This window comes from Mytilus edulis, chromosome 12 (assembly GCF_963676685.1).
Source record: "Mytilus edulis chromosome 12, xbMytEdul2.2, whole genome shotgun sequence".
NCBI classification, from domain to species: domain Eukaryota; kingdom Metazoa; phylum Mollusca; class Bivalvia; order Mytilida; family Mytilidae; genus Mytilus; species Mytilus edulis.
Window position 1 is genome coordinate 47,050,084 of NC_092355.1, and position 14,995 is coordinate 47,065,078.

At 35.3% G+C, this 14,995-nt stretch overlaps 1 protein-coding gene across 2 annotated transcripts; it reads left to right on the forward strand.

Moving 5' to 3' along the window:
- Window positions 1-1,880: 1,880 nt before the first annotated feature.
- LOC139498632 (uncharacterized) lies at window positions 1,881-11,867 on the forward strand. Of its 2 annotated transcripts, none has more exons than XM_071287114.1 (5): window positions 1,881-2,028; window positions 2,743-3,092; window positions 4,735-6,060; window positions 7,225-7,442; window positions 11,326-11,867. In XM_071287114.1, the coding sequence occupies exons 2-5, from the start codon at window positions 2,745-2,747 to the stop codon at window positions 11,399-11,401; spliced, it is 1,968 nt and encodes a 655-aa protein (XP_071143215.1). In that variant the 5' UTR covers window positions 1,881-2,028; window positions 2,743-2,744; the 3' UTR covers window positions 11,402-11,867. The 2 variants fall into 2 exon arrangements, with proteins under 2 accessions (XP_071143215.1, XP_071143214.1); XM_071287113.1 differs by having other exon boundaries at window positions 1,917-2,024.
- Window positions 11,868-14,995: the final 3,128 nt, after the last annotated feature.

Consider the following 14,995-nt stretch of genomic DNA (forward strand, 5'->3'; position numbering starts at 1 on the left):
GAAGACATGTAGGATAATCGACAGTGTTAACATGTCTCTAAAATGAAACATTATAACAATCAATCTATGTATGTTACTGTAGGAGGTAACCTGTCCCAGACTAGACATATGAACGAACAAGTAGGTTGTGACATCCTTTGTTAACAATGGGAACAAACTGTGCCCCTCTACTTGCCTTTAACTCTACGTTTCGCTATATAGATGATGTTCTTTCACTAAATAATTCAAAATTTGGTGACTATGTGGAACGCATCTATCCAATCGAGCTAGAGATAAAGGATACTACAGATACAGTTACGTCGGCCTCATATCTTGACTTACATCTAGAAATTGACAATGAGGGTCGGTTGAAAACAAAAGTTTACGACAAAAGAGATGATTTCAGCTTTCCAATTGTGAACTTTCCATTTCTAAGTAGCAACATTCCAGCAGCACCTGCATACGGGGTATATATCTCCCAATTGATACGATATTCCCGTGCTTGCATTTCCTATCATGATTTTCTTGATAGAGGGTTGCTGCTCACTCGGAAGCTATTAAACCAAGAGTTCCAAATGGTGAAGTTGAAATCATCCCTTCGTAAATTTTACGGACGCCATCACGAGTTGGTTGGCCGTTATGGAATAACCGTATCACAAATGATATCGGATATGTTCCTTACGTCGTAACTACAATCCCCTTCCCTTTCCTGAATGTGACCTACCGAATTAGAATATTTACCGGATTTGTTATCACATAAGCAACACGACGGGTGCCGCATGTGGAGCAGGATCTGCTTACCCTTCCGGAGCACCTGAGATCACCCCTAGTTTTTGGTGGGGTTCGTGTTGTTTATTCTTTAGTTTTCTATGTTGTGTCATGTGTACTATTGTTTTTCTGTTTGTCTTTTTCATTTTTAGCCATGGCGTTGTCAGTTCGTTTTAGATTTATGAGTTTGACTGTCCCTTTGGTATCTTTCGTCCCTCTCTTTTAGGCTCATTTCTGACAAGCTGTTGTTATATGGACGGTCAAAATCTTGTTATGGGAAAGTTATTTTGCACAAATGTCTATTTATTTTATTATTCTCTTTGGAATTAATATATAGATAAATTTACGAACAGATCGAAACAAATTGGGGTGTTAGCCAAGTCATTCATGTTTTATAAAGGCGGGATATTAAACTTTCGCTATATATTATGTTCCTTCTTCACATAATTAAAAATCTAAACATTATGCACATCTCATTTATGAGGATATTCAAATGAGACAAAAATGTAGGTCCCTACTTAAAAGGCGAGATCTGCAGTCGTCCATTTAATTATAGTAATATCATACATACAATAAATACGTAAAAGATATTTTTTTTTCTATCCTAATATTTGGAAATCTGTTTCACCAATCGCATTTTACCTTAGTAGATGGTTTCTGCTTTTAAGCAATGGCAATCTCTTTGAAATACAAATATAATAGTTAACAATATGCGTAATGGTTACTGAGAGTGGTAACAATCGCATGAAATAAAACGTTCTTCATAATATTAGTCTAAAATGGATAAAAATTTCTGGGTTACCATGATTTCATCTTGATCAATATTTTTGTTCCTGCCGAAGCAAATTGACGGTATACGATGTTTGTTCCAGCGAGGACAGATATAAAAGCATTTTTATAGCAATGCTTCAAGAGGAACGTTGTTAATAAAACGCATACTAATATATCAAGTCGAAAAACATACAGTTATTAGCCGCTGTGAACAGAAGACTCACTTCTAAGGCTAAATCAAATGAAATGTATGTTTAATGACAATAGTAGAAAAAAATTAATAATAAAATTAATACTCTTAATTTAATTGTATCATTTACGGCAGTCGTATTATTGAAACATAATTTAAAGTGCAGATCGATACTACGAAAACGAAACTAAACGCGATTGCTATTTAAATATAATGTGCCTTGACATTTGAAGTGTACATGGAAATAGATATACAATCTATGCGGAAGAAGAACTATAGGAATTTCCTGTTTCATTTTTCATTCTGCTGATGAACAGTAAGTACTCGCTATAATTATTTTACGAGAAATGATATACTAGTATACATAATTCAAGAGGTTATGTTTTTAAAAAATATATTGATATACTTCATTATCGTTTATACATTGACAACTGATATCAACAAGAAATATTTAACACATAAGCTGAATTATTCGATATCCGTCGTTAACTAAATCCCAACTTTTATAGTCTAGGGACAATTTAGAGGCTGGTATATTGCATGATTTTACAAATTTGTCTTTGTGTGTAAAGGCATCGAGTCTATTTATGTCGTTGAGTTGTTTTCTTGTAGAAAACACCCCATACATATTTTTGTATTCTTATTTGGCAGTGTTATGTTAATATTTCAAAATGTATAACATGCTTACCTACTTTACAAACTATAATTAAAATGATTCCTATGCCATTTAGAAGTATAAGGCATATTGGTGGATTGTGGTATAATCCTCGTTTATAGCAGTTGTTTCTTTTATTAAAGAGTCATTAGAACTGAGGAAAGGAGAACAATAACTGTTTTTATCATATATCTATTATAATATTGTCGAGTTTTCATTATGTTTGATCATGTTTGTTTTGTATTTGCCATAGCCTAAATTGGTTTTTGTCTGTTTTGCAAATAAAGAATTATTATTAAAAATTCGAATATTAGATGAACAGTTTTTGAGATTTCATAAGTAAATTGCAGTGTTACAAAAAGACATATTTTCATTTAAGTCATGGCGGCTAAAGATTCAAAGAAACCAAAGAGCAAAGAAGACCAAGGGAAAATTATTATGCACAAAAAAACACACGACATACAAAATGCAATATTTGGGGAAGCCATAAATAATCCAGCAAATGCCAGCATAACGAAGCCAGGGTCAAGTATGAGAAACCCAAAAATAAAACCACGTGCAGAGTCGTTTGCCACGTCTTTACCAACAACAATTGGAAAAGCAAGCCGACTAGATGAAGGAAGGTCAAAGTCAAATAACAAAGCTGGTAAAAAATTAGATAGTAAAAGTCGAAGTCTCACAGAAAAAAATGTAACTGAAGTTCAGTTAAATGGTGGGAGCACAACAAAGGTAATCAGATTACTAAGATTTTATACATGCATATGCGAAGATTATAGCTGCAAAACGTATTCTAGTATCATATATAGTAAACCTCGTTTGAGTCTTTTTCTTTTTTGAAGCATTGGTTTTCTTACATTACATCCTCATATTCTTTCATTAAAAAGATATCAATAATACATGTTTATGTCGAAGTATACATCATTTGATAAGTTTAGATATTTAATTATTTGATTTTCTGATTCATGTGAAAGTGTATGCATTTTGATATCATTAAGCGGCAAATGCAGCGTATATACGTAAAGAGATTCACAAAATTAATATAGAATGCACAAAAAGCAGCTAAAAAAAACTTATTTCTCTTAATCCATGCACACCTTATTGAGTATGCCTCAAGTCAAAGAACTATGACAGTTGTCTTCCATTTGTTTGATGTGTTTGAACTTTTGATTTTGTCATTTGTTAGGAGAGTACGTTTTTAATTTTCCTTTGACATCGTTTTTTGTTTTTGTTTTGTTATTTTACTGTTTTACTTTTAAGAAATAGTATGTTATTGCTGTGGACATATCCGTTTGATAATATGAAAGTGATTGTGAGCTCATCCTAGCTATTAATTTTTGTCATGATTTTGATTTTTGTCATGATTTTATTTCCGCCTCCAGAAGTGTAAGTGCTATATATCCAGTTATCAGTATTCAGATTCAGAACGAGGAATAAATTCATACAACATTAATCAGGTTTATATAACACAAAAAAATACCGCCTTGCAACGTAATCATGCAATGCACCTTAAAAGTACGATATTAAAAACAATGAAAGTGATTTATAAAGGATACGGATTCCAGGGGACAAGACGGATTCTTCTGAAAACATTCATTCGTGTATGCTCGAAATTAAGGAGGGTCGTAATGGGGGTACTTTCATGACGAATAACGGTAAAAAAAATATTGCCAATTGACGTCAACAGTAATTGTTGGTGCATGACGATAAAATGCACTCTTTCCTTTAGACGATAATACAGTCAGCTGATTTTGACAAATCACGTTATTTTTTATCCCAAAAATAACGATAACGATAATTATTTGAGACCTCTAACGAATCACGATAAGGATATTTAGACAAATCCCGGTAATAGTCAACCGATTTGACGCTAGTGGTTGCTGAAAATTAATGTTTGACGCCTGACGGTAGAGGGCATAGCGACCCTCATTAAGTGTTCAAAAGGCCCAGAAATGGGATTTTTTTCTTGATATTAATATCAAAAGGCATAGAGAGAACAACAAAGAGAGCGTTGGGGTCAATTATTTAGAAGAATGTCACAATTTATTTATTGTAAAAGTACAGTCAAAAAGTGTCCTTTAGATTACATTAATATCGAATGTGAACTACATGTAGCAGAATATATACCATTTCAACACTACAGGTGTTCTTGAAATAACCTGAATCAGACACTATAGAGCGCATATAAACAAAGGCAAAGTATTTACCTTAAATAAGTTCAAATGTATTGAGGTTTTTTATATGCGGGAAATACAAGTACGCGATAAATATTTGAACACTATTTATTCACTTCTAAATGAAAAAAAGTTCTTTACTATATATTGATCGTAATCAATTTTGTCTTATTCAAAATAAACTACTCAAATTATTGTAGATTTCACTTCCAGTATGGCAATCAACGGGAAACAGTGAGAATCAGTTAACAACAAACACAACTAATTATATCAGCAAGTCAAAGGAAAGAGAATTAGACGACACAAGAACTATCGAAAAATCCACCAATGTTGCTCCTTCATTGTCTACCATAAAGGATAAGTCTGACACCAACCAAAATTCAGCAATAAGTTCAATATATGAAGATAGAATATCAAAGAAATTTGCAGACACTAACGTGTCTTCTCACACTGGTAGTGTATATGAAAGCTATTCAGAAGATGGTTTCCGTAAAAAGAAAAATATGGAGGTACAAACTGCTGATGTATCATGCGGAACTTCTGGAGCATCCCCAAAAATACTAAAAGAGGAAGACGCTTTTCTGAAACAAACCAATACTGACTCAAATGTAAAAGAAGATACTTCTTTTATAGAAATCATTGCATCAAATGAAAGTATTGTCGATCTAACTGTAGATGTTATACTCAGTAGTGAAGATTCTTCAATACAAAGCGGCGGCATTGTTGCTAAAATTATCGCAGAAAAGGGAGGCCCTCTTTTAGACGTATGTAAAGATTGCTTGCGGAAAATGCATCCGAGCATTCTTAACTGGGCATTTCAACCAACTCCAGCAACAGGCAAATTGAAATGTAAACATATTTTCCATGCGGTTGTCCCTCAGTTTCCCAGACAATGGCAATCTAACTGGGTAGATGGGCTTGAATCTCTCCTATTTGATATCTTTTCAAGAACAGATAATATGGGATACGAATCTATAGCTCTTCCAGTAATTGGCACTAGAAAAGGTGGTGCACCGATTGATTTCGTAATTGATTTAATTTGCGCAAGCATTGATACGTTTGCGACGACAAAAACGTCAATCAAAGGACTTCGAACTGTGATGGTAGTTCATCCTGATAAAAGAGTGGTAGATACTATAGAGCATAGGGTAAAAAGTTCAAGAACATGTCTCCGTAAGCTAAATCATGTACAGTCTCTGAAGGCAACACAAGACAATGGGAATTCCTACTTTCTAAGTGTGGTTGATAGAGAAAAAGACACGTGCCCTGTTTGTATGGAAGAACTAGCAAGTTCAAAATTAAAACAGCTTTACAGATGCAAGCATATATTTTGTAAAACATGTATTAAGAAGTGCTTTATACAAACACCTGCTTGTCCAGTATGCAACATGGTGTACGGCAAACTAACCGGAAATCAGCCAGACGGAATCATGATCGAATGCTTCCAAAACGATATCAATCTGAAAGGTTATAAAAAATGTGGGGTCATCAAGATTTTCTATTCATTTCTTGATGGGAAACAATCGGTGAGTATTCTGAGAATGTAATGCAAAAGTATGAGAGAGAGAGAGAGAGAGAGAGAGAGAGAGAGAGAGAGAGAGAGAGAGAGAGAGAGAGAGAGAGAGAGAGAGAGAGAGAGAGAGAGAGAGAGAGAGAGAGAGAGAGAGAGGGTAAAGTAAGGCGTATACTAAAAGTCGATCTTCTTTTACTTTGTAAACAAAGTCATCATTTAATTCCAATGAAACATAGGTTGCACAACACCGAAAATAAAAATTGGCAATTGGGTTTGTGATGCTCAAAAGGAAATAAGGTGGCATGCTCTACGCGCATTTTAACATTGGTACTAATTACATTTGCCAACATGTAACACTTTGATAACCCTAACTAAAAAGATATGATAAAAAATGATGTTCATGTTGAGACAAGTACCACGCATGGTATGAATCAATTATTTCGAATTTGTAACATTTGAAGGACGTGTTTTTCAACAAACAGAGTAATATCGCCGGTGTCACGAGTTGATAGGAATCTGTTACCTAACGGAGCACCTGAGATAACCCCATATTTAGTGGGTTTTTATTAAACAGAATTATATGTATTTTGTGGTTGTTTGTCTTGTCTTTTGTTATTTGCATTTCGATTCATTAGTTTCGAATGTTCCCTTGGTATTTTCCACTTATCTGTTTTTTAAATATAGTTTTTATACACACACAGGTGCTGCATTTTTGATTTGTGTATTTAATCAAATAAATTGAAACACTCAACATTATTTCCTGAGACATCAAGAAAAAATGAAAGAATCATCGAATCTGACATTTTCAATTCGACGAAATCAAAAACTGTTTTTTTTTATTTTCCAATCTGAAGCTATTACAAACGCCATATTAGAAACGGTGTATTGGATTATTAAAAGTCAAACTTAGTCGGGAATCCTCACAGACAAGCCTTACAATGCCAAAGGACAAACTTAAATTCATCGTATTTTAAAACGTACATGTGTAGGGTACTATGGATAAGACCTTCGATTATCAACCTAAACTACCGGTTGACCAGTTAATCGGTTAAATGATTATCCGAGTAACCGGTTAGGCAAAACTGTACGATTTGACAACACTACTATTTATATTTACGTTCATAGATCTGCATAAAGCGTTCGATGTATATTTCTAATTATAATTATTTTCTATAAGCAAGGTCATCCAAACCCAGGTAAAGTTTACAGAGGAACTAAACGGACAGCATACTTACCAGACAACACAGAGGGACAGAAGGTTCATCGGTTACTACGGCGGGCTTTTGAACAACGTATTCTCTTTACGATTGGCAGTTCTAGGACAACTGGAAAAGAAGATGTGGTCACATGGAACGATGTTCATCATAAAACAAGAATTGATGGAGGACCTGCTAGGTAAATATAATATGATTTGTCAACATAATAAACGGGGGACTTGAGAGGTAACTATACGATTTGATTGGTTAATATAATAGTCGTAGGACCTGCATGTTAACTATAATATCAGATTTGTCAATACAATAGACGGAGGACAGATGGCGTGTAAGGTTACTATAATACCAAATTTGTCAACATCATAATAATTTTTTCCATAAACGTTCGTTTGTAGATATTGTATTCTGATAAAACTACCATGTGTGTTAACTTTGCAAACATAACTAGTATGTGTAAATGTTCCAGCACACACGGATACCTACAAGCTACATAATTTACTTAAGACAAGCAACACTGTTGACATCAAATTTGACTGCATGCTCAGTTGACCACAAATTTGTCCGAAAGCTTTTTTTTTAATCAGATGTGTGATGTTCCAAATCATATTATTATTTGAATGCTTTATCTATGTAAAAGTCTGTATTATTCCTCAGATATTCTGTTGTCATTATGTATATACACGCTACCAGAAGCATTAATCATGTATTTGGTGAATGGATTTTTCATCTGACGCCGTTGATGTTGTAGAATTCTGCCCATCATAATTCGTGCTTTATTTGTATGGAACAGGCTTAATATACATAGACTTCTCAAGAAAGCTAGATGTATCGAAGCTCCACTTTATAAAAATACCGAAAAGTATCGTAGAGTGGTTGTATCGGACACAAATTAAGGCTTAGTAAATAAGAACGTCTGCTTGCAATGATACATGTTTTGAACTCTGAAAAGCTAACGTCACAACCACGGTGACGTCGTGTACATGGAGAGCGGTAGCGGGAACACCTCATGTGCAATTCTTAACATTCTGGGGGCCCGCAAATGAATTTAATTACAATAAAATGAAAATAAATTATGAAAATTTCACTTTGAATTACTGTCTCTGAAAACTTTGAATATCTTTCACTGTCTTTGATAATGAGCACGAATGAAAATAAAACTATTTCACAGTCTGTAATAAAGCACGAACAGTTAACAGTCCATAAAATTAAACGATAGTCTCATTTGGTCCACATTTTTATCTTTTCTTTTGCATCGGTCTTCGGTCGTCAGGAGGGCAGTATTTGATCACGGTCCTATATATTCTTTTGTTGTCAGTTCTAGCGGATATAATAATTGCGGTTCCTTTTTAAGTCTTTTAATAACATTTTCTTTTCTCAATTTTGAAATCTCTTTGTTCACTGGTGAAGGTGTGTGGTCATCTTTCCGGGATACAGCATCGAAATGTCTGTTGTTATGGTTACTTATACATGTCTTCTGATATGAATCTAATACTTGAAATACTTTCTTTCTCCCTGTCTTCTCGTCAATATGTTCAATACCAAATGATTCTGTCTTCCGTAACTTCTCCGGGTTGCGTTCTTCTGTCTTTGGTGATTTCCTTACATTCATTGTAGATGTTTTCTGATTACTGTGGCTTGGTGCACCGTGAAGTGGTCCTGATAATAAATAACCAATTTTGGATTTCACGGCAGTAGGTCCATCGCCTCTAATTATATGGTTGTCTACAATTGACCAATAGTAGTCGGCTCCTACAAGTACTGAGATGTGAAAATTGTCGTTCGCGGTGACTGGATGAGCGAGTTCTATTCCTGATAAATACGGCAATTTTGCAGCTTTACGGATGTACGTTTTGAGCGGTGCGGCGATTTCCGGTACGATCAATACTCTGATCGGCAATTGTCCTTCATCTGTTAGCAAATAAATAATACTAGTTTTTAAGTGTCTAATTCTTGTACTTTCTGCACTGTCCCCAAATCCGGATAGGTTTAAAGTTTCTGTGCCAGTAATTGATGACTGTAATTTAACGGCTAGGTCTTCTGTGATGAACGATCTCTGTGCTCCTTCATCAAAAAGAATGTTGGCATCTGAACAGTGTCGTCCCGATCTTACAGGGTTAATTGCAGTTTTGAGCAAAACATTTGTGGTTGCCTGTGATTGTGAAATTGTGTCCGGTTCCTTCGCGTTGTGTTGTATGGTACTTACGTTTACACTGTCTAGATAATCATTATGTGTATTCTCTTTACATAAACTTGTGTGATGACGCTTGTCACACTTTCTGCATGATTTGATTGACTTACAATCAACCAAATTGTGATGTCCTAAACAGTTGAAGCATAGGCGGTCTCTTTCGACTATTGATATCCGGTCTTGATATTCAACAACTTTGGTACAGTTTACCGATGCGTGTGAATCGTGACAATAATCGCACTGTTTAGATTTGAAGTTAGTGTTTTGGTGATTCTTATTTTGGTGGTTGTGACTTGATTGTCGATTTCGCGGTTTTGTGTTGGTCAAAAATGCTGCAGTAGCGGTAGGATTTTCATGACTGTCCGTTGAGTTACCGGCTTCCATGATATTTATTTCATTAAATATGCCTTTTCGTAAGTCTGCTAAGCGTATGTTTGTGGACCCAAATTCTCTTGCTAGGTTTTTTCGAATTTCCCCTGGTAGTTTGTTCAATATTATTGGCACTAACAGTGCTCCGTATGAATCATCAGTTTGTCCTAGTGATTCTAAACCTCTTATGTAAATTTCAATGTTGTCATAAAAATGTCGGAGGTTGAAAAGTGTGTACCTAGGCGACGTAATGTCAATAAGTTCCTGCATGTACCTCTGTGAAATTTTATGTTGCTGACCATATCTTTCTTGTAATAAGGAAATTGCCTTTTCATAGTTTGCATTAGTGAGCGCAAAACCTGTCACTGATTTTAGAGCTTCATCGTGAAGTAACGATTTCAAATAATTGAATTTTTGGACGTTGCTTAAGGTTGGGTTCGTATGCACGGCTGTCTCAAATGAGTCCCAAAATGATTGCCATTGAAGTATATCTCCATCGAAAGTAGGGAGATTCAACTTGGGTAGTTTGTTGTATTCACTAGTTGAGCTAAAGGATGGGCGAAAATCTGACAAACGGTAATTTGAATTGTTCTGATGTTCTGTATATGAAGAGTTTATAGTATGAACGGGTTGAGTAGTTTTTATGCGTGGAGTAAAACTTTCTGCGTGTGTATTCAACGCTGTAGTTTTGACTAAGATAAATTTGTTGACTTGACGAATTTTACCTTCTAAGTTAAATGCATACTCATCTGCTTCAACGATCTCTGTTTCAATATCTCCGTCGTCCAGTTCCTGTACTATGTCCTCATCTAACTTGCGTAATATTTCTTGCTTCCGTTTCAGACTATCCAATATGTTTGACAAATCCTCCGTGTCCACGGTTCCATCTTCTTCTTGTTGAACGTCTTCAAATTTCTTTAACAGTCTGGAAACTGCACTTCTATGTCCTGCTCGTATCGAACGTAGCTTCAGATTCATCCTGGTCACGGCACCAATATCGTAGAGTGGTTGTATCGGACACAAATTAAGGCTTAGTAAATAAGAACGTCTGCTTGCAATGATACATGTTTTGAACTCTGAAAAGCTAACGTCACAACCACGGTGACGTCGTGTACATGGAGAGCGGTAGCGGGAACACCTCATGTGCAATTCTTAACACGTGGTGACTCAATATCTGATTGAATTAGAATTGAATTACAATACGAGCAGTTAGATCTGCACCATACCATAATAAACAACATGAAGTCTACAATAAGAACGGTTCCTGACTTGCATTTTGTTTTTATTTTAAATGTTTCGTTTAAACATATTGTAAATATATCATCAATAAATGCGATGTTTCAGACATTGTGTTTCCTACCGGGATTGGAACATATCACAAAATAAAACACAAGATAAACGTTTCGTGGTTCTATGTGTTCATAAAATAACCCCTGTATGCTTATTTTTTTAATTGATCAAGTTATGCAATCATTTACTAGTATATCAAACGTTTTGTTTCATTCAGGTTTGGATATCCAGATCCAGGATATATTTCACGTGTCCTTGACGAACTTGCTGCAAAAGGAATTACCGAAGAATAATTCTTTTGTGGACTCCAGTTTAGTATCATCAAATTTGTTTATAAATACTGCATACACTCAATATTGTTTAAGCCATCATATGCGTTTTAATTTCAATATTGATTCACTTTCGGTGTATGAATTTTAAGAGCAAATAATATAATTGTAAAACTTTAAAAGAGAGTCAATGTCTTGTTTATTGTACAAAATGAAAGAATTTTCCATTCTGGAAATATTTATTCTTCAATGTTTTTTAAGGTCAACTTGCTTCACTGTTGTTAAAATATTAGAGAGTTTTAGAGAAGAAATGATTTATGGTTAACATGCTAGTTCTGATTTCTTTGATCTATTCATTATTTTGATTGAATGAAATGTTTGTGTTTTTAATGTATGTTATATTGGTTACGGTTATACAGGTTTTGCAGTGCTCATTTTGTGTTTGAATGTGCATCTATTGTTTATTGTTATTTAGTGAATCAGATATGCATCACTTAATTGTATCACTAGACCCCGAATAAAAAGAATGAACAACATTTTGTTTATGTTGTGTACCTTCTTGTAAATTTCGTACCATTTTATTTAATCATTTTTATACTTTTCCTTGCTTATATTGCTAATTGTAGTTGTATATGTCAAACAGCGAGTTTAAAAGCATAACCCATCGCATATTCTGTAAAAATTCAAATTCATGAACAAAGTAAAACTTGTTATAATGTATACAGGACAATAGAAGACAAGTGTGGACAGATCTAGTGTTAACATTTCTCTGGTAATTTCAAGTTCAGAAAATTAGACACTGTATCAATCAATCCATGGATGATACTATGATGGGTCCACTGGACAAAATTTGAATTATGAACGAATAAATTAGTTTTGTCAAGCTCAGTTCTCTAATGCTGTTGTTATATGGTCGGTCAAATGCTTCTTTGCAGAAGAATATTTTGCGAATGTCGAATTTTAATTTAATAACGTCTTTTACCTGTATAATTTCCAAGCTATCGCCTCGTAAGAGTCAGAACAGACTAATGATATTGTGCAAGGGAAACGCGGTCACAAAAACTTCTTAATGACGATAGTGTTTCACAGGCATTTGTCTCAGATTCCCCCCTATATACCTTAATATATTTTAGGGGGGGGTTTGATGCTGAGACAAATCATGCCTGTGAAGTGAACGAATACAATTAACATTCCGAAAGCAATTTGTTTTACTCTCTAATTTACATACAGTAGGACATTCGAATATGTATGTGAAGTTAGCAGCCGGTTCGTTATTCGTTATTCGATATTCAATATCCAACCGGCTGCTAGCAGCCAGTTTGATATTCAAAATTTAGTGAAAAATCATAAGAAATTAAATACTTGAAATTATAAAAAGCACGATTTTCATAGTCAAAAGGACTGAGAAGATACGTAGGAATCATTAAATGACCTTTTCAAGCTGTCGCAATTTCTCGTTGTCCTCGAATATAAACCCTTTTCCGTGCGACTTATTTGTCTGTATGTAATATAGAGTTTTGTCAAAAAATGTCCAAATTTTAGGACAAAGGGCACAGGGTGATGGTGAGAGCCCCCTGATCTCTCAATCTTTCTAATATTTAAGAGACATTTAGTCAATAGGTAGATACAAACGTGACTAAAAGGACTTTGGGTACACTTCCTGTCTTCTATGTTTACGGAGCGCCCAAAGTGCCAGTTGGATATTCAAAATATATAGCGAAAACCTACCCGAGACCGCTTAAATGAGGTTGAGACCCCCCTGGGGTTGAAGTCATAAAACTTTGCTCAGTGCTCGGAGCACAAAAATCATGCTCGAAACATGAAATCCAGCAATTTGATTGGTTGATTTTCGAGTCTGAGTACAAAAATCATGCTCGAAAGTTTTATGACCGCGAGGCCTGGTCTTTCAATGTCCCTAAAATTCAACCAAATCATTGACTCTGTATATATAAAGATTGCGTTAGATGGAGCTTCCAGAAAAACGTCATCTTCAATATCTACGGAGGGCTAAGATTGTCACTTTTCAGTCAAAAAATGTCCAAATTTTAGGACAAAGGGCACAGGGTGATGGTGAGAGCCCCCTGATCTCTCAATCTTTCTAATATTTAAGAGACATTTAGTCAATAGGTAGATACAAACGTGACTAAAAGGACTTTGGGTACACTTCCTGTCTTCTATGTTTACGGAGCGCCCAAAGTGCCAGTTGGATATTCAAAATATATAGCGAAAACCTACCCGAGACCGCTTAAATGAGGTTGAGACCCCCCTGGTCTTTCAATGTCCCTAAAATTCAACCAAATCATTGACTCTGTATATATAAAGATTGTGTTAGATGGAGTTTCCAGAAAAACGTCATCTTCAATATCTATGGAGGGCTAAGATTGTCACTTTTCAGTCAAAAAATGTCCAAATTTTAGGACAAAGGGCACAGGGTGATGGTGAGAGCCCCCTGATCTCTCAATCTTTCTAATATTTAAGAGACATTTAGTCAATAGGTAGATACAAACGTGACTAAAAGGACTTTGGGTACACTTCCTGTCTTCTATGTTTACAGAGCGCCCAAAGTGCCAGTTGGATATTCAAAATATATAGCGAAAACCTACCCGAGACCGCTTAAATGAGGTTGAGACCCCCCTGGTCTTTCAATGTCCCTAAAATTCAACCAAATCATTGACTCTGTATATATAAAGATTGCGTTAGATGGAGCTTCCAGAAAAACGTCATCTTCAATATCTACGGAGGGCTAAGATTGTCACTTTTCAGTCAAAAAATGTCCAAATTTTAGGACAAAGGGCACAGGGTGATGGTGAGAGCCCCCTGATCTCTCAATCTTTCTAATATTTAAGAGACATTTAGTCAATAGGTAGATACAAACGTGACTAAAAGGACTTTGGGTACACTTCCTGTCTTCTATGTTTACGGAGCGCCCAAAGTGCCAGTTGGATATTCAAAATATATAGCGAAAACCTACCCGAGACCGCTTAAATGAGGTTGAGACCCCCCTGGTCTTTCAATGTCCCTAAAATTCAACTAAATCATTGACTCTGTATATATAAAGATTGTGTTAGATGGAGTTTCCAGAAAAACGTCATCTTCAATATCTACGGAGGGCTAAGATTGTCACTTTTCAGTCAAAAAATGTCCAAATTTTAGGACAAAGGGCACAGGGTGATGGTGAGAGCCCCCTGATCTCTCAATCTTTCTAATATTTAAGAGACATTTAGTCAATAGGTAGATACAAACGTGACTAAAAGGACTTTGGGTACACTTCCTGTCTTCTATGTTTACGGAGCGCCCAAAGTGCCAGTTGGATATTCAAAATATATAGCGAAAACCTACCCGAGACCGCTTAAATGAGGTTGAGACCCCCCTGGTCTTTCAATGTCCCTAAAATTCAACCAAATCATTGACTCTGTATATATAAAGATTGCGTTAGATGGAGCTTCCAGAAAAACGTCATCTTCAATATCTACGGAGGGCTAAGATTGTCACTTTTCAGTCAAAAATGTCCAAATTTTAGGACAAAGGGCACAGGGTGATGGTGAGAGCCCCCTGATCTCTCAATCTTTCTAAGATTTAAGAGACATTTAGTCAATAGGTAGATACAAACGTGACTAA